This window comes from Myxocyprinus asiaticus, chromosome 22 (assembly GCF_019703515.2).
Source record: "Myxocyprinus asiaticus isolate MX2 ecotype Aquarium Trade chromosome 22, UBuf_Myxa_2, whole genome shotgun sequence".
Classification (NCBI taxonomy): domain Eukaryota; kingdom Metazoa; phylum Chordata; class Actinopteri; order Cypriniformes; family Catostomidae; genus Myxocyprinus; species Myxocyprinus asiaticus.
Window position 1 is genome coordinate 17,665,961 of NC_059365.1, and position 19,514 is coordinate 17,685,474.

Here is a 19,514-nt window from a genome sequence, read left to right on the forward strand (position 1 = left end):
ACTTTGAAAAGAACCCTGAACATTTCACACTGTATCGCAATGTACGATTGCGTTGCATTCCAGCTTGAACTTAATATTGAAATCATCATTGTGCCACATTGTCATTATTAATTACAGGACTTTGAATTAGCTGATTACAACTGTATTTTAGTTGGTACTACAAGACGCAAGCGTTACTGTGAAGCTAGCAGAGTTTTAGCAAACTACTCTTCAGCCACTTGAAAGCGAGTTCTACTATCTGCAAATGACAACAACAATTTACTTTCTTTGTCGTCTTAGTTGTCACTAAGCTAGTTGTCTCAGAGTGTTGTCTCTCAGATTACAAAAACAGTTTGGAAAAACAAGCAGAACTGTCACAATTTACCTTAATTTTGCTGAATTGCACTGGATGATTGTCCCGCAGATGAGCGAACATGTTGGAGTTGTTAGCACTGGCACTTTTCTACCACATGTTTAACACAAATGGAAACAATCTTAGATCAACAATTCCTCTTCTTTTTAATGGAACCCAAAATACTTCCACACTTCTGATTGAACCCTTTTAGAAGGCAGAAAAAGAGTTTCATTCCTCCTTCAGCCATGCTTCTCATCCAAGTTGGTTTTGTTTACGTCAGAGTGCGCATGTGTCATTTATGCTGCATACATGCAGTGTTGTGAATCTCGATTCATTGATAGAAAAAAAATACCTTGCAATCAGAACAATTTGGCTAAAATTTTATCTAAAAATATTTACAAGTGTCCACGATAACAATATTGTGTATTTTAATTACGTGATATACCATATTACAGAATACCGTTACATGCCTATAAGGTGGTATGTGAGAATTAAGTTTCGTTGGATCTTTTTTTCCATACAGTGAAGCTTAACATGACCTTTTGTGTTCCACAGAGGAAAGCCATATGTGTTCGGAATAACTTGGGTGAGTAAATGATGACAAGATTTTAAATTTTAGGAGTACTTTTCACTTTAAGATGTGGATTTATGATCAGAAACGGCATATCAAACTGTGCGCTCACTGTAGAAATCTTCCAGCTAATACGACAGATTTTGTTTGTTTAGCTGTGGTTGGAGCACATGTGGTGTCAGCTAAGAGCTCTAATGCCATAAAATCATCATAAAAGTTGGCCTTAAAACTTGTGCACCATATTCCTAGTAATACAATAACTTTCTGCGAGGAACAGGCCAAAAAGTCATTATTCACAGAAAATCTTGTCTTGAAACTTGGCTTGACAGCAGTGATAACCATTAACTTTTATTGCATGGAGAAGAGCCATTTGCCGTGGACACTGTTATAAATAAATCCTTTTGTGTTCCACGGAAGGGAAAAAAATTTCATATGGGATTCAAAAAACATAAGGGTGAGAAAATGATGACAGAATTCTCATTTTATGGTAAACTATCCCTTTAACCATCACTGTGCGAACTTCAAAAAAGAGATGCGGCCTTAGATGTGATTGAGGTTACAGGGGAATTTAGGATGATCAAAGATAAAGCCAATAGCAGATTAAACAAACTTTAATATTAGCATTCCACAATGTCTGATGCAAACATTCAGTGATTGCCTATGGCTTTTGAAGTACTTACTCTAGCAAATGGCCCTTATCCTCATTGCATCCACAGGCAGAACTCTGCCTACCACTAGGCCTTGCCCATTCCTCTCCCGAGATGTCAACCAGCATGACGGGCCAAAATAGTTTGAGGGTATGAGGCTAATCAGCTGTATGACACCCTTATAGGGAAGTATGTAATAAAACAGGAAGAGTTCACCACATTAAATTAGAGAAGGGGAACCAGAGTAATTAATTAGAGTGTCTTACACTGCAGAGTTTAATTAACTCCTCGTCCACACCCCTCACCTCACCCCCATCCTTCAAGCACCAGCCTGGGCGATGAATTGCCCATCCTGGAGTGCCAGGGGCAATTAATCCTGCCTACTGCCCTAATGCCATTTCCCCTGTGCAGCTTGTGTACACGTGCCCTTTTATGCACCTCTGTTTCACTCACCATTACTTATCACTGCACATGATGAAGGAACATGCAGTGTTGCGTACTTTAAATCCCACACTGAGAGATGCTCTGAACAGAAAGTATAGTTCTCTTACTTGAGCTATTTGTCTTTCTCCCTTTCACTTTGTCCCTTTCGAATTCCCTTAATCTTAATTCTTTCATTCTGTGGTAATTTCGCTTTTTAGAGTAGTTCACCCAAAAATGAAAATTCTGTCATCATCTGCTCACCCTCATGATGTTTCAATCCAAACCCGTATAACTTTCTTTTGTTTGTGGAACACAAGAGGAAACTTTAGGCAGTATGTTAGCCTCAGTCACCATCCATTTTGGGTTTTTTTTCTCCATACAATGGAATGTGAATGGTGACTGAGGGTGTCATTCTGCCTAACATCTTTAGTGTTCCACAGAAGAAAGTCATACACATTTGGAACATCATGAAGCTGAATTTTTCTCATTTTTCTCTCTCTTTCTGTTGTAATTAAATTTTTCAGTATCTCCATCACTGAAGAGGTGTTTTGTTCAACAGCTTCTATACTCTTAACTGACCCATATAATGCTCTGTTGTTCATATGAAGTGTTAACAATTTAAATTTGCATCCAGGGCGTGCTGAGTGACTCCAGTCAGGCTTCCTAAGCAACTAACTGGCCCGGTTGCTAGGGGTGGGTAGAGTCACGTTGGGTTAACCTTTTTGTGGTTGCTATAATGTGCTTCTCGCTCTCGGTGGGGTTCATGGTAGTTGTACGTGGGTGCTGCGGAGAATAGCGTGAAGCCTCCACACACACTACGTCTCCGCAGTAACGCGCTCAACAAACCACGTGATAAGATGCGCAGATTGATGGTCTCAGACTTGGAGGCAAATGAGATTCATCCTCCGCCACCCAGATTGAGGTGAGTCACTATGCCTCCACGAGGACCTAGAGCACATTGGGATCTGGGCATTCCAAATTATTTTTGATTTGCGCAATTTTTCATTCATGCATTAATCACACTCGTTTTCACTCAGTTGGGAGTCACGCTGTCCTCTAATACCATCTCTTCAGAGGCTTTGCCGTAAAGTGATTGGACCTCTTGAACCTACCACCTTTCTCTTTTTCCTTTCCTCTCCTTTAATGGAATGAGATTCCAACCATCACACACATTCTTTATTCATGCATGTACCCTATGGCCTCCCCATACATCATTGCTCTGAAGCCTTTCACCCGCTTTTGTCAAATGGACCTCCTCAATGTTAGTATTGATCTTCATTATTATCCTCAGAGGAAACATGACTCCAACACTGTTGTTCTTCTCCATCTAGCCCCAGAAATACGCTCATATGTGTGCAGTATTATTGGACACCCTTACAGATGTGGCCCTTGAAACATTGCAGTTACGTTTCAAGTCTGTTCTCACACTTTTCGTCATTCATCCATGTCAACGGCCATCTTGTTAAAAAGAACTGCTGAAGCTGAAAGCTTGCATTATAATAATGAAACAAATGCAAAGTAGGAGAACCGATGAAAAGCATGAACATAGAAAGCACTATGAAAAATACAGTCAGGGTGCAGTTTTAGTAATTACAGTGCTTGCAAGGCTGCACTGCATTGATATTCCTCAAACATTCTGAGTAGGGTTTTTCTAAATCTGAAGAAATAATTTCTGCAATTAATTCAGCCTGAATCTTTATTTGAACAATCCCAATATCGATTCTTAAAATCCAAGATCGATCTTTTACTCTCTGCAATGCAAGTAAATCACTCGTATATGCGAAAAAATTTTGTGCTATGCTATTCAGATGCCACTTGCCAGTGATTGAGTATGGTGGTGAAGCTTTTTAGAACCGAGATCCTTTCACTGCATTGAGATTAAATGTTTAGTTTGACTTCTCCCATCTAATGTGTTTCCAGTGACAAGATCCACATAATCCATTTGTCATTTAATAATGTCTCTTTTAATGCCCTTTCTGTTCTTTACAGGAAGTTGTTGATCAAAAATAACTAAAAATAAACATTTAATTCTAATCACACACAGCACTGATCCGGTAAAGAAGCTTTATGACTTCACGCTCGTTAAAATGTGCTTAACCAAAATACTTCACTGAGACAGTCACTGAACTGCCACCATTCCTAAAAAGACAGTACTGTTTTTAAACCTTGATCTACATTTCAATGTAAATACTTATTATTTTGTAAAATTACAAATGATGCATGTAAACCAGAAACATGTAATATATATATATATATATACAGTTGTGCTCAAAAGTTTGCATACCCTTGGAGAATTGGTAATATATGTACCATTTTTAAAGAAAACATGAGTGAGCAGGCAAAACACATTTCTTTTATGTCTTATGGGATTCAGATTCAAGTGTAGGTTATAACAGAATGGCACAATCATAAAACAAAACATGGCAACAATGAAAAAAATGAAATGACCCCTGTTCAAAAGTCTGCATACCCTTAGTTCTTAATACTGTGTATTGCCCCCTTTAGCATCAATGACAGCGTGCAGTCTTTTGTAATAGTTGTATATGAGGCCCCAAATTCTTGCAGGTGGTATAGCTGCCCATTTGTCTTGGCAAAATGCCTCCAGGTCATGCAGAGTCTTTGGTCGTCTTGCATGAACCGCATGTTTGAGATCTCCCCAGAGTGGCTTGATGATATAAAGGTCAGGAGACTGTGATGGCCACTCCAGAACCTTCACCTTTTTCTGCTGTAACCACTGGAGGGTCAACTTGGCCTTGTGCTTAGGGTCATTGTCGTGCTGGAAAGTCCATGAGCGTCCCAAAATCGTGTAGTGCATCAAATCATGCAGATACGGGTCAGGAGCTTCAGTTAATGTTCACATCAACCATCAGAATGGGGGAAAAATGTAATCTCAATGATTTGGACCGTGGCATGATTGTTGGTGCCAGATGGGCTGGTTTGAATATTTCTGTTACTGCTGATTTCCTGGGATTTTCAAGCACAACAGTCACTAAAGTTTACTCCGAATGGTGCCAAAAACCAAAAACATCCAGTGAGTGGCAGTTCTGTGGATGGAAATACCTTAATGATGAGAGAGGTCAGCGGAGAATGGCCAGACTGGTTCGAAATGACAAAGTCTACGGTAACTCAGATAACCGCTCTATACAATTGTGGTGAGAAGAATAGCATCTCAGAATGCTGTTCTGAAATGCAGGTTTGTATATACACTGATCAGCCACAACATTAAAACCACCTGCCTAATGTCATGTAAGTCCACCTTGTGCCACCAAAACAGCTCTGACCCGTCGAGGCATGGACTCCACAAGACCTCTGAAGGTTTCCTGTGGTATTTGGCACTGAGACGTTAGCAGCAGATCCTTTATCTCCTCTAAGTTGCAAGGTGGGGCCTCCATGGATCAGACTTGTTGGTCCAGCACATCCCATAGATGCTTAATCTGATTGAGATCTGGGGAATTTGGAGGCCAAGTCAACACCTTTGAACTCTTTGTCATGTTCCTCAAACCATTACTGAAAGAAGCCACTGCCATCAAGGAATACCGTTGCCATGAAGGGGTGTACATGGTCTGCATCAATCTTTAGGTAGGTGGTATGTGTCAAAGTAACATCCACATGAATGCCAGGACCCAAGATTTCCCAGAAGAACATTGCCCAGAGCATCATACTGCCTCCGCCGGTCTGCCTTCTTCCCGTGGTGCATCCTGCTGCATCTCTTACCCAGGTTAATAATGCACATGCACCCGGCCGTCCACATGATCTAAAAGAAAACATGATTTATCAGACCAGGCCACCTTCTTCCATTGCTCCATGGTCCAGTTCTGACGCTCACGTGCCCATTGTAGGTGCTTTCGGCGGTGGACAGGGGTCAGCATGGGCACTCTGACCAGTCTGCAGCTACGTACCCCCATACGCAGCAAGCTGCAATGCACTGTGTGTTCTGACACCTTTCTGTCATGGCCAACATTACGTTTTTCAGCTGTTTGTACTACAGTAGCTCTTCAGACCAGACGGGCTAGCCTTCGCTCCCAACACGCATCAATGAGCCTTGGGTGCCCATGACCTGTCACCGGTTGTCCTTCCTTGGACCACTTTTGGTAGGTACTAACCACTGCATACCGGGAACACCTCACAAGACCTGCCGTTTTGGAGATGCTCTGACCCAGTCTTCTAGCCATCACAATTTGGTCCTTGTCAAAGTCGCTCAGATCCTTACACTTGCCCATTTTTCCTGCTTCCAACACATGAAAATGTACTAGGTCCCCTGTATGCTTAACGGCATTAGTTCAGAGAGAATTTAGAGGTAACCCCCCCCCCCCCCCCCCCCCCACAAATAATCAAAACAATGATCAGTGGAAAAAAAAATTCAGGATACAACTCCCCCCCCCCCACTGTTCAAGCCTAATCCACATCCTTGGTACTGAGTGTCATGACAATGGCAGAAAGGCTCTGGTATAGCATTTCATTTACACAGAACCTAAGCTTAACTAACACACTATTCTTTTTGCTGCCTTGTAAGCCCTGGTATTTAGTTAGTTAAATTAAAATCTAGTGATAGTTATTACCATGTGCAAAACACATATTAGCTAATTAAACTATTTAAATTATTAACTATGTTGTTTGTCTTCTAATAATCAGTTGGCCCCAAGAAGATATTTCATAACCCATTCGTATGAAAGTGATCAATGATCATGATTGTTTTGAAAGCATTCTGTGTCTGGTTATCATCTTATACAAATTCAGGCAGGATTTTCCATCCATCAGTATGAATGGCTGCTTTAAACTAGAGAGTATTGATGTGATAAACACTTGATATATTCATCTGAGACAATAAAGAACATGCATTGTCCAAGCTTGGTAGCTCGCCTCCATCACTATGATGTACAGCAGCCACTATACTCCACACGGCAGTGCTTTTATCAGTCACCATTGAGGAAAGAGCAGATTTAATTGGACCGCTTGACTCCTGGATGATTAGATCTTGGGTTTTAGAGAGCAAGACTGGCAATTTGGCCAGCACTTGAAAGTGAATGCATCTGCTATTAAACGCACAGTCTCTTGGTAATCCAGAGTTTTATATTGTTAAGATTGCCAAAATGTTCATCTTCGAGACTTCTCTTTTCAACCAATGACAGATTCCCATTTCTATAATGGCCTCACTTATGATATTAAAACCTCCGCACAAAGCACAACTACTCCTGTTTTCTTCCATTGCATCTTTGTTTGGCACAGTTTGAATATCTTGTATCTGATGCTGGTACACCTTCATCACCTTTCTTCTCTGTTGTCTCTCTTCCACCTCCCATTGTCAGACGACCTCTTCGTAGATCTGGCTGCTACCCGCTTTCTCACTCCAAGTTTGTTTGCTCGATTGAACCCCCTTCAAATTTGTTGTTTTTGGTCTGAAAAGTAGTAAAAAAAAAAAAAAAGCAGCGTGTGGAAAACGGAAATGGAAGCGGTGTGCAATCACAGCGTCTTCGCCCAAGGGTTTTTGAGGCTCTCCTAACAACCTTGGTTTAATATTAATTCATATTTAATTAGGAATCACTCGCCGCCTTTCTTGTTTACTTATGATGTTCTCGGTGAAGTCAGGGTTCAGGGAGTGGGATTGACATGGGATTACTATTAGTAATCAGGTCAGGAGTGAGATAGGCAGGCTGTCATCAAGGGGCCTTTGTTTTTCATTTCATTGTTGAAATTTTTGCATTATTATGCAACATACTGGTTGAACTGTAATACAGCTGGCTTTGTGGGACAATATTTGCTGTTCTTGCTCGACAACCTTTAACTAATCTGAAAATGTTTTATCCATATTTACAGTACAAGTAGGATCCAACATCAAGATACTGCTTTGAAGGAAGTTCTTTAAAAATGTACTCTATTTCAAAAAGTGATGTTTATCTTGGCCTGTATATTGTATGAGGTTTGTAACTGACTACCAGCATAAAGTCTGGTCCACTTTGCAGCTTATTCTGGACAAGAACCACCACTTAGGCATGAAGAAACTGTCTGGCCAACATTTAAGACTACATCTACATGAATCTTTATACATTTCTCACACGTTTCAGTCTGAAGACTGGGGGGTGGGGTGGAGGAACATAAGAAGCATGGTCTGAAACGCAATTGTCCTTGTATTTCGCCACCGGACAGCAATTCAGTGTAAACTTCCCGTCGCCTTTGAAAGAATGTGATTTGAAGGATGTACAAGGATGTTGAAAGGGTCACATGACTGCGTCACATGACAACAAATACGTCATCGTTTTCAGATATCTCCATTTTCCTAGTCCATACTTTTTCCCAGTCTTCAAATTTTTCTACTTGGGAGAGCATTTTATTTTTTATTTTTTTTACGTTTTCGCCGGACAAAAACAATGTCTCAGTGTGGACTAGGGCTGAAACGATTTGTCGACATTATCGACAACGTCGACAAAAATGTTCGTTGTCGAATAGTTGTTTGATCTCATTTAATGCAACATGTGATCACATTAAACTCTAATGATGGCGCTCGAGAGGAACACCGACCAGCCTGCACCTGATTGAAGAGAGGAAGAACACACAGCTCACAGTCCAGATGCACTCCAAACATCTTTTTCCAAACAGCTTGAGGTGATGTAGATTGGAAACTATGAGGAAATTATACAAAATTAAAAAAATAAGAAAAATACAGAAGCACTCTTGTTGTGAAATAAAGTGGAGCCGGAGCTGCCGTTCTACTGAGGCAAAACTTGTATGTCAGAGCGTCTTTAAAGGAAACACCTCAGCAATATATCTTTAATGCATTCTTTATTAAAGTTAAAATAATAAGGAAGCAGGACATGTAAATAAGTACAAACTCCGAAACAGGCATTTGTCTGTGCGATCAGCGCCTCTTCTATGAGTCCCGTGAAGTGACACGATCTAAGGGGGAGAGACTGAAATTGCATCCCGGCTGATGCACGCTCTGACACACGCTTGCTAAAGCTAGATTATAACGTGATGGCTCACGACGTAGTGATTAGTGAATCATAAAATATGTGTCACGTTGTGTATCTTATCGTGAAGAAAATCAGCGATCCGCAGACATAAGAGAGAGTTTTTTTTTTGTGAGTTAAAGATGGATTGAAGTGAACAAAAAGTTGAGAGAGGGTAGTTTTTGCCCATTGTACACTGCAACAAATTAAGTTTTTAATTTGTTGTTGTTTTTGGCTTGTTTTCCAATACAAATATTTAAAACTCCTTTAAAATAACTTACATTTACTTTAGGAGCTATACTCCAAAAGAAGAATTTGTTATCTGAGAATGTTGAGTTTAATATTAAATATTTAATTATTTTAATATATCTAAAAATCCTTAAAACAAGAGACATTTACCTAAGAAGCAGAATATAAGATATTTAGACTTGCTTTCAGAGAATCTTGAATATAGTAAGTATATTTTGTCTTTACTGCACTGGCAGAAGTATGAAGTGAAAAAATACACTTATACACAAATACATTTATATTCAAGATATATTCTCTGAAAGCAAGTCTAAATATCTTATGTTGCTTCTAAAGTAAATGTATCTTGTTTTAAGGATTTTATGATATTTTTAAATGGAAAACAAGAACAAACACTTGAGATTTTTTTGCAGTGAATTTATTTACTGAATTAAACTTAATGAAAAGTGCTTCCTCCCCAAATAATCACCTGAATAGACGAATAATCGTTTTAATAATCGTTGGATTAGTCGATTATCAAAATAATGGTTTATTGCAGCCCTAGTGTGGACGTTAAGCCAAAACATAGAGGAAAAGATGCTATTTTAAATATATCCTAAATAATTTGGATGTAGTCTAAAGCAACCACTGCAGTTTGTTTAGATTTCATGCGCCCTTTAGTATCTAAAAACATACCACAATAAAAGACTAAGGATTTTGCACACCAAACACAAATTTTCGCCAGGATTATCATTTTGAATTCAAACAATGGATTTCTATGAAGCCAATTCACACCTGGAGTGAATATTTCTGCGCTGACAAAGCAAGGTTTATTTTTACAGTGAATGTGTCAGTTGTTTTTTAGACTGCTGATAAAATGCCCTGACCAATAAAATTAGCTTTGGATAACATGTCAGGAGCCCCTGCAGTTGCCAGAACTAGTACATCTGGTGGCGCTAAGGCACCGAAAGCTGTTTTGACTATCAGTATTAAACGCTGAAGTATCTTGAGCAACAAATCCTGAACCAGCAGTGAGGATCTGTAAATTATTTGCATCAAATGCTTAAAACCTGAAACTATTTTTTCTCATATGGGTTCTCTTAATATGTAAATTACACTCACTGAGCACTTTATTAGATACACCTGTACACCTACATATTCATGCAGTTATCTAATCAGTCAATCATGTGGCAGCAGTGCAATGCTTAAAATTACACAGATACGTGTCAGAAGCTTCAGTTAATGTTCACATCAACCATCAGTATGGGAAAAAAATTTGATTTCACTGATTTCAACTGTGGCATGATTTTTGGTGCCAGATGGGCTAGTTTCAGTATTTCTGTAACTGCTGATCTCCTGGGATTTTCAAAACTCCTGAGTATGTTTCAAAGATTTGATGCCACTATCCTGACATACTTAGGCAGCTCTTGCCAATTTGTGTGCATTATTTATCAGACGGACAGTGAAAGTCAGTGGATGTACTGTCTGAGGCCAGTTGTAATTAGAATTTTAATAGTCACTGCAGTCTTTGACTAATTGTTCAGACAGTCACATAAAGCTCTGTAATATCTATTGTAGGATGAAATTAGTGTTCAGTTGGATGAAATGAGTACAGTATATCCTTTCAAAAGTTTCTTAGTTCGAGTGCAAGGAAGACTTTCACAACTGTAATAAGATTACAGATTAGCAGCACCTCCACAATCAACCCACAGAAAACACTCATGCTTTGGTGAAAGCACACAGGAGCCAATGTTGACTTAATGTCAGCTATACATTTAGCTTTCTGCCTGCCTTGCCGGTCAAGGGCCAAATCTAATTTATCTCAAGTCTCAGAGGCATGATGACTGCCATACTCTTGACATACACACACACACAAACACACATATAACCACAGCCTTGGGTAAATAGGCTTCCACCAGACTCTCTCTTTTGCTCTCTCACTCACTCACACAGGCATCCAAGCATGCTGAGGCATCCACAGTGCACCAATGAGTTATCGAATGATTGACACCATGCAGCCCTTCTAAATAGCCACTGGTATAATAGTATGGTATAATTTTAACAGGCTAAAATATGTGGCATAGATCTAAACGTATTCTTTTATGCCATCTTTTTCTCAGAGAGGCATTCCAATCGGTGCCTTTTGCAAAGACTTCAATGAGAAAACCAAGGACCTCAAAGAAGGCATCCCTCTTCCCATCAAGATCAATGTGAAGGTAATGTAACAACTAATTCTGAACACTGTTATAATTTTTCTATGTCATCACCACTTTACCAATCAGTCACATTTGTGACGTCTTGGGGGCCTCGTTATTACACTTTATTGCTTTCAGTTCATCTTCCTTTCGTTTATTTTGTCACTTTTTTTTTCTCTGTTTCTACAAGTCCCTGGAGGTACTCGTTTACATTCACATTCCAAGTGCATTAGCAAGCAACAGTAGACGCGTCTTGAATGTCAAAGCACAGATTAGACCTTCTACCGCCATTATGATAAATGAAGATATTGACTGAAGTGGATTCAACAGAAGAACAAAACAGAATATTAGCCAATTCAGTGTATGCAGTTCATTTAGGCTAAGTTTATCTCCCCTCTCACCTTCTCAAGAGCTTCAGCACATTTATTATAATCTTTTTGTCAAGGACTCACTTTCCATTCTCACTTTTGAAGTCAAACACCATAAATGTACTCAAGCTCAGTGTGTCTTAGAGAAATGGGGGCATCTGATGGATTTCTCGCTTGTGTGCATTAGCAGCATTTAGTCTTTCTTTCGTACAATCATGCTGTCTCCTAATTTACCCTTGCACATTTTTCATCCACCCTCAGTAACAAAATGAGAGGTCTAGCACTTTCTACTGATTCTCAGGCTTGTAATAAAGATGGATTGACAGCTGTTAGTAATGCTTGCGGAGTCAATGGCAGAGCACAAGGGAGTTTGAGCAAAGCCCCTTTATGAAGGTTGCAAGAAAACTATTTTTATTATTGAGGAATCATTGATCACAATTTTTTAAAGTGGCATGACAAAATGAGAGGACTCTGTCACTTATATATTACAGAACTGTTGAAAGGCGCTTGTGTGTTTTCAATTGGAAATCACTGTTTAAATAACCCTCTTTGTCTCAGAGTGAAATGGGGTGATGCTGTGGTGGCCCAGACAGCAATGCAGACATTGAGAAGAAATTATATGGCCACATTATGCTCCTGCACTGCCACCCAACCCAGTCTGGGGTGTTTTAATGTTTTTGACTCATGTCTAATCCGCCGTCTCAAGTCAAAACCCAAACACATATTCTTCTCTTTTTGCCGATCAGGCAAGTTTCCTTGGTCCAGTTCAACCACATTTTGAATTTAGATGCTTCTGTTGCATAAAGTAAAAGTAGACATGTTCTCCAGCAATGTAACCTTCATCTAGCTCATCCCTTTGTGTTTTTCTGTCTGTTGTGGTAGCTCGAGTGTGGGAAATGTCAGCTTTTGTTGTTGGCATTCCACTGCAGGTACATCAGCTCTCGTTCCATGACCAGTTGCAAGATTTTTTCAGAGGAAGAGAGCAAAATGTGCACTTCAATTATATTTCCATTCATCCATTGTTCTTGTAATACATAAAAAATCTCAGTGAGATTTTGACTTTTTGATGTGATCATTCACATCTTTATAATAATAATAATATGTTTTATTACACAACTCTCTGTAATACTTTATTCCAATTGGTCAGTCGTGGCATTTTTCAGTCTAATATTTTTGTATAATGCCAGCTAAACTGTATATTTGACTGTTGTCCCTGGCAACCAATCCATTACACTGTGCTAGTTTCATATCTCATAGCACTCCATGGTCTCTTTCTTCTCACATAATAAAACAATATCAAATCAATATTTCATGTCCATTTATTTATTTATTTGGTAAGTACCCACGTAATAAGTGGGATAATGGACAGTGAGACAATCATTATCACAAAATAAGCCCCTTCAGGACAAGACCACTCCAATTCACATTACGTTTATTTTCTGCACTCAAAAAAATAAGTCATTACCCTTAATTGAATTTGAGAGTTAAATGAAGTTTTTAAAATTGATTTAATTTTCATTCAAATTAAGTCAGTTTCATTCATTCAACAATTTAGTTGGATTAGGTCAAGTCAGTGTATTATAGTAGATTTAACTCAACTTTATTAGGTTTGTCAAACTAAATTTACTACTGTTTTATTTAATAAATTTTCTAATGTTGGTCCAACTTTATTTTATTAATCATTAGTATCCATGCCAGGTGAGCAAGTGTAAGGACAGTCAAACTGTTGCATTGTCAATTTGATAGCAACTGCCTATTGAGCTAAGAAGCACTCGAATCAAACATCACTTAATAGTGAAAGACCATCCTCAACCTAAGAACGAGTGCCAATCTTCACCACAGTGGTAACCCCCAAAACTCATAACAGACTCTCTTTTTAAATACCAATATAACAGAACATGAAACATTTAAAATCTCCTATTCTCAGTTTGCTCAAAAATGCATAAAATAGCACTTTTTTCACCCCATCCAGTCCCATGCAAAGCATGCTGGCAAATGGAAATCCCCTGCCCAGTTTCATCAGTGCTACAAAAAGTATTAATGTAGTCCAAACTGGATTAAAGAAACTTCAGTTTTATTGGATAGAATGCAATAAAATTAAGTTGTGACAAAATGTTCTAGAATTATGTTGCTTTAGTTCATTTTAATTAAGTAAACTGAACAATCTGTTTTTTGTTTGTTTTTTTAATGTGGTATAATCACTGTACATTATCCCTTATTTATTTATATAATGCCTTTCACAAACCCAAGGACGCTTCACAGTGCATGACATAAAATACAAATAAAAACAACTTGAGCATCTAGTAACCAAAAAGAAAACTAAATATAACCAGAGTGAGCTAATAAGAGGAAATATGACAGAAATAATTTAATACAACTTAATACAATTTAGTGATATCCTAGTGTTTATGCCCCAAGACAATCAGAATATGGAAGCGCATTGCCAGTTGTCCAAACAAAGAGAAAATATCTATTTATGATTCTTTCTGTTAGTCCTAAGACCAGATAAAGCCTTAAAGCTAGTGTCCTCTCTATGATACTGATTAGGGTTCGACATTGAAGATTAGCCTGAGCTGTTTGTGATCTTTAGCTCTGGTTGAGTTTGCAGCACAATGCTTGCTTTAGGCTTTAGCTGGATGGCTGCAATGGATTTGAACCCAAGTCAGGCTGCGTGTGAAGTCCCAATTGTCCCATTAAGCTGTCTGCTCTGCACTCATTGTCTTTGAGCCTCTCTACGCAGACTAATCCCTGCCTTAAAGCTTTGGTTTCAGCAGGCTTGACAGTCGAGTGTGTGTGTCAGGGTGCGGATGTGTGTTTCTAGCTTAATTCGACTTGTCCGAGTTTTTGAGAGGCTGTCAGACTCTATGGATGGCAAAGAGAATCTGTCAGCCTCCAGAGATTCTATTGGACACTATAGGATTTGAGCTCTAGAAGAGGAAAGACTGTTACTGATACCACCCGCGATGAGCCTGGCAGACCGAAGTGATTGCTGGATGCACACAAACCTGAAAATGAAAACATATTGTTCTCACAGTCTCTACTGATGATTGTCAAAAACATAAACCCAACACACAATCCATAATCTTCCTGATGAACTACAGCACATAAAGCTTACAACAGGGGTTTTTAACAGGGGGTTCACGGCGGTACAGCAGGGGGTCGGCAATTATTTTTTGATTGTTTGAAAATAATTTTTTGCTGAAAAAATTTAAATGCATTAAACAAACAGATAATATTGTGTGAACTTCAACAAAATATTTTTTATGGTTAGTCCATGTTAACTAAAGTTAAGAAATGGAACCTTGTTTCAGAGTGTTACAATCTTTCTCGCTGTCCTCGGCTCTAAAATATTTGATCTGCTATAAATTGCTCTTTTTGAGTGCAGTCTCTCTAAAATGGTTTAAAATCCATATCCAATAATCATTAACAACTGGAAAAGTCATTGTAATTCATTGGTTCAAAAGAGTGGAACTCTGTATTATAGGCCAGGATTTAAATGCAGAATTGTTTTTTTTTTTTGGTTTTTTTTTGCAGTATGCATTATGTATCATTTATGTATCATTCATTGTATCGTTAATATATGATTTTATGATACTGATCCTTCAGTAGATTCTAACCATAAAACAAAGTTTAAGTAACATTTTCTGCAGCAAGGCTTGCATATTTATCTCTTTATATGCATGAGCATGTACTAAACACAGCTTACTTTTATTTCCTCTAGCCTGACAGGACATATGACCTGAAAATCGGGCAGCCCACTGTGTCATACTTCTTAAAACAGGCTGCGGGTATTGCAAAAGGAGCCGGAAAGACGGGTAAGCCAGCTTCATTACAGCAAGGGCAGCTGTGGTCATACCTCTCTCCCTACCATCTCTCAGTAGTCTATCTGTATATCTCGCCACTGCCTTATGTTTCAGTAATGGACAGACTTCCCCCTACAGGGTGTTTTGAGTGAGATTGTTTTTTTTTTTTTCACTGATGATATATTGATGATGAGCTGCTGTGCTAAAGAGACATGCAATTATGAAAAGGAAAGCAGTAGTGAAGGTAGCACGTATAGAAAAGAGAATTATGGATTTGCTTCATTTTAATTTGTTCCACTTCTCAATTATTCTTTCTTATGTGCTCACTCTTTCCCTTCCCCTTTCTTTCCTTTACCTCTTCACTTCATCTCTCGTCTGTTTTGCTCAATCACTACCAACCACACCTCCTGCTGGTTTCTCTATCTGTGCTACTGTGTTTTATCACCTCTCTCGCTCCCCTCCCACCACCTTTCTCTACTTTTCTGTGTCTATCAGGGCATGAGACAGCAGGTATGGTGTCTGTGAGGACCGTATATGAGATTGCACTGGTCAAATCCCAGGATGACAGCTTTAAGCTGCAGGACGCCTCTATGCAGACCGTCGTCAAGAGCATAATCGGTTCAGCCAGATCCCTTGGCATCAAAGTCGTCAATGAGTAAGAATCCTTCAGACTTCATTCTAACACACATTCAAAAAATACATTACCGGTCAAAAGTGTGTATTTTAAAAATAGTAATAATAAAGTACTCATTCTTTTTCCACATTTTATAAAAAAATAGTAAAGTTATCAAAATTATGAAAATGTACAGAGGAATTTTTGAAATAGTTTTGCTTTCCTTCGCAAAAAGTTTTGCATTCCCTGAAATGTTTTACATTCCCTCACAATTATGCTGGGTTCCCTGGCAATACCTTTATCTATCCCTTACAAAAATAAAAACATTCATTGCATTACAGAAACCATAGTTGAACTGTGGAATATGTAGTAAAACGGTAGTAACCAGAAAATTGCCATTGTTTTACTACAGTATAGTTCAACTGTATGATTTTTCTACAGTAACCATATTTTAACCATAATATTCATAATAAAAGCAAAATAACAATATAGGAAAACCAAAAAAACAAGGTTACCACAGTTTTACTATAGTAACACCATGGTTAGTGGTAGAATTGTGTTTTTTAAAACCATGGTTTCCACCAAGAAAATAATAATAATAAACATGCCCTTACTAAAAATTAACTATGGTTAGCCATAGTAAACATGCAGTAACAAGGTAACCATTTTTGTGGTAAGAACCATGGCTTTTATAACCATTGTACATGTACCACAAATTAACCATGGTGTTACTTCAGCAAAACTTACCATGTTTTTGACAGAATTATTTTTATTACCATTGTTTTGGTTTTCCAGGATATAGTACTACAGTTTTACCACAAATTTAATGGTTAAAATATAAGCTTACTGTAGTAAAACCGTGGTAAACCTTGTGGTTATGGTTTTACTATAAATACCATAATTGAACTATAGTTACTGTAGTAAAACTATTGATAATGTTTGTAAGGTATGAATAAAGGAATTGCAGGGGAACCATAAAATAATTGAGAAGGAACCCAAAACTATTTCAGAAAATAAATCATTAACACTTTAAAAGGTTCCATGTGTTAACATTAATAACATTAGTTAACATGAACGAACAATAAACACATTTTTTAAATTATTTTACCACATTTACTAATCTTGGTTAATGTTAGTTTTAACAAATACATTTTTTAAATCAAAATTTGCATTAGTTAACATTAGTTATTAACTACCATTAACTTAGATTAATAAATGCTGTCATTCATTGTTAGTTCATGATACCTAATACATTAACTAATGTTAACAATTGGAACCTTATTTTAAAGTGTTACCAGTAAATTCACTGACTGTGCTCTAAGGCAGTGGTTCTCAACCTTTTTGACTCCAAGGCCCCCACTGTCCAAGACAATATTTGAAGGCCCCCTCGCCGGAAACTAGAAGTGTCTGATTAAAATAATTAATCATGGATAATTTTTGGCTCTAGAAGTTTCAGGAAGAGACTGTTTATAATTTGTGGCCATACAAAATATCTTTTTATATCCTTTTTCCATCTTTATAAAGTTCCATTACCTTGTTACGCAGGTCTTTTGACAGTTCTTTTCTGCTCCCCATGGCTCAGAATCTAGCCTGCTCAGTGCATCCATGTGAGAGCTAACAGACACATTGACTATTTATACACAGACACTAATTGCAATTTAAAAAGCCACAGGTGTGGGAAATTAACCTTTAATTGCCATTGAAACCTGTGTGTGTCACCTTGTGTGTCTGTAACAAGGCCAAACATTCAAGGGTATGTAAACTTTTGATCAGGGCCATTTGGGTGATTTCTGTTATCATTATGATTTAAAAAGGAGCCAAACAACTATGTGATAATAAATGGCTTCATATGATCACTATCCTTAAATAAAAGACAGTTTTTTTTGCATGATCAGTCATATTTTCCATCTGTCCAATGCCAAAATTTCACAATTTCTGCCAGGGTATGCAAACTTTTGAGCACAACTGTACATCTTAAAGTATTTTTAGCATTTTAATTAAGTTTAATTAAGTACTCCCCTTGGAAGTGTGCTGAGGCCCCCTTGTGGGTCCCGGCCCCTTGTTTGAGAACCACTGCTCTAAGGGGCTCCGTAGAAATATGTGACGTATGTAGTAACCACAAATAAAACATTTTAGTAAAAACTTATCAAATAAACTTATTGAATCTTATATTTAGCTTCTTCTTGAAACATAAATTCACTCTACTGTGTGCTAACTTTTGACTGGTAGTGCCATTTTTTTGTTGCATATAAAATTTGCTGTTTTAATATTCAACCACCTTCTTTGCATTGCTGGTCCCTACGTTCTATGGTGAGTTTTAAACATCGATCTTTTCCTTGAATAAATATTGCAAACAGCATCCCACCACCTACTAAAAACCTTAATAAGAGATCTGAATAAGTCACGACTGAATAAATCAAGTCTTACTTCCGACACCCACCAATGAATTTAGTTGTGCTCATGTAGACTTTTTTTATTCCATTTCCTCATGGGTTAGAATTTAGCTTGATTTGCAGCTTTTTAAAAATTTCATAAAATTCATGTTTTGTATAATGAATGATTTAAAATTGTAAGGAATGCTACTAGCTTATTTATTGAGAGCATTCATAAAGGGGCGTTAGCTGCCATAGCTTTTTCCTATTGCTCAGTTAATATGGTGTGCCTCAGATGTCATTTTGCCATTGAAATATGGCAACATTTGGAGGGACAGAAAAAGCAGTGTGATCTGGTAGCATTTCAGAGTCTTTTCTTTTTCTGAAACTGAAGCTCTTTAATAAATGAACCATGTCACTGACTCACAAATGCTCAGACCCATAATTTGTGCATGGAGGAAGAGCAATGCTCTCCTTGCATTTCAAATGATTGAAGGAAATTTTTAAATTCTAATGTAGATGTATCTGTTGATATGCCTCTCATCTCCATCTTCTCTTACCCTCTCTTGTCATCACTCTGTCAGCCTGTCACCAGACGAGTACAGGGAGTTTCTCGGAGAGCGTGAAAGACTGAGGGCTGAAGCAGAAGCAGCCGCCGCCGCTGAGGCAGCAGGCGGAAAGAGAAAATGAAGAGCTGGTGTGTGCTGGAGTTATTTATCAATACACTGCTGACATGTCTATGGACCTTAAAACTGATTGTACGACTTTGGAATTTTTGCTAATAAAATGTGCTGATTTGCTTTCGAATTTATTGAAGTGTTTATTCATTGTTGATTATGTCCTGTCTCTTTCTTCCCATATTCTCTTTTCTGTACCTCCCCCACTCTGTCTTTTCTGCTTTTCTTTTTTCTCTGCCTCCTACAACCTTTTTTAAGCCTTTGAGCCACTTTCACCTACTCTCTCTCTCTCTCTCTCTCTCTCTCTCTCTCTCTCTCTCTCACACACACACACACACACAC

The 19,514-nt window shown here is 38.1% G+C and overlaps 1 protein-coding gene across 1 annotated transcript in view; it reads left to right on the forward strand.

Annotated features, from left to right (window-relative positions):
• The window catches only part of LOC127413099 (39S ribosomal protein L11, mitochondrial-like), a 53,790-nt gene extending 34,484 nt beyond the window's left edge, over positions 1 to 19,306 (forward strand). Inside the window, exons 3-6 of the mRNA XM_051649968.1 lie at positions 11,265 to 11,360; positions 15,429 to 15,522; positions 16,006 to 16,165; positions 19,080 to 19,306. Of these exons, the coding sequence (XP_051505928.1) occupies positions 11,265 to 11,360; positions 15,429 to 15,522; positions 16,006 to 16,165; positions 19,080 to 19,185 (456 nt within the window). The 3' untranslated portion in view covers positions 19,186 to 19,306. The remainder of the gene's footprint in view (positions 1 to 11,264; positions 11,361 to 15,428; positions 15,523 to 16,005; positions 16,166 to 19,079) is intronic.
• The last annotated feature ends 208 nt before the right edge of the window (positions 19,307 to 19,514 follow it).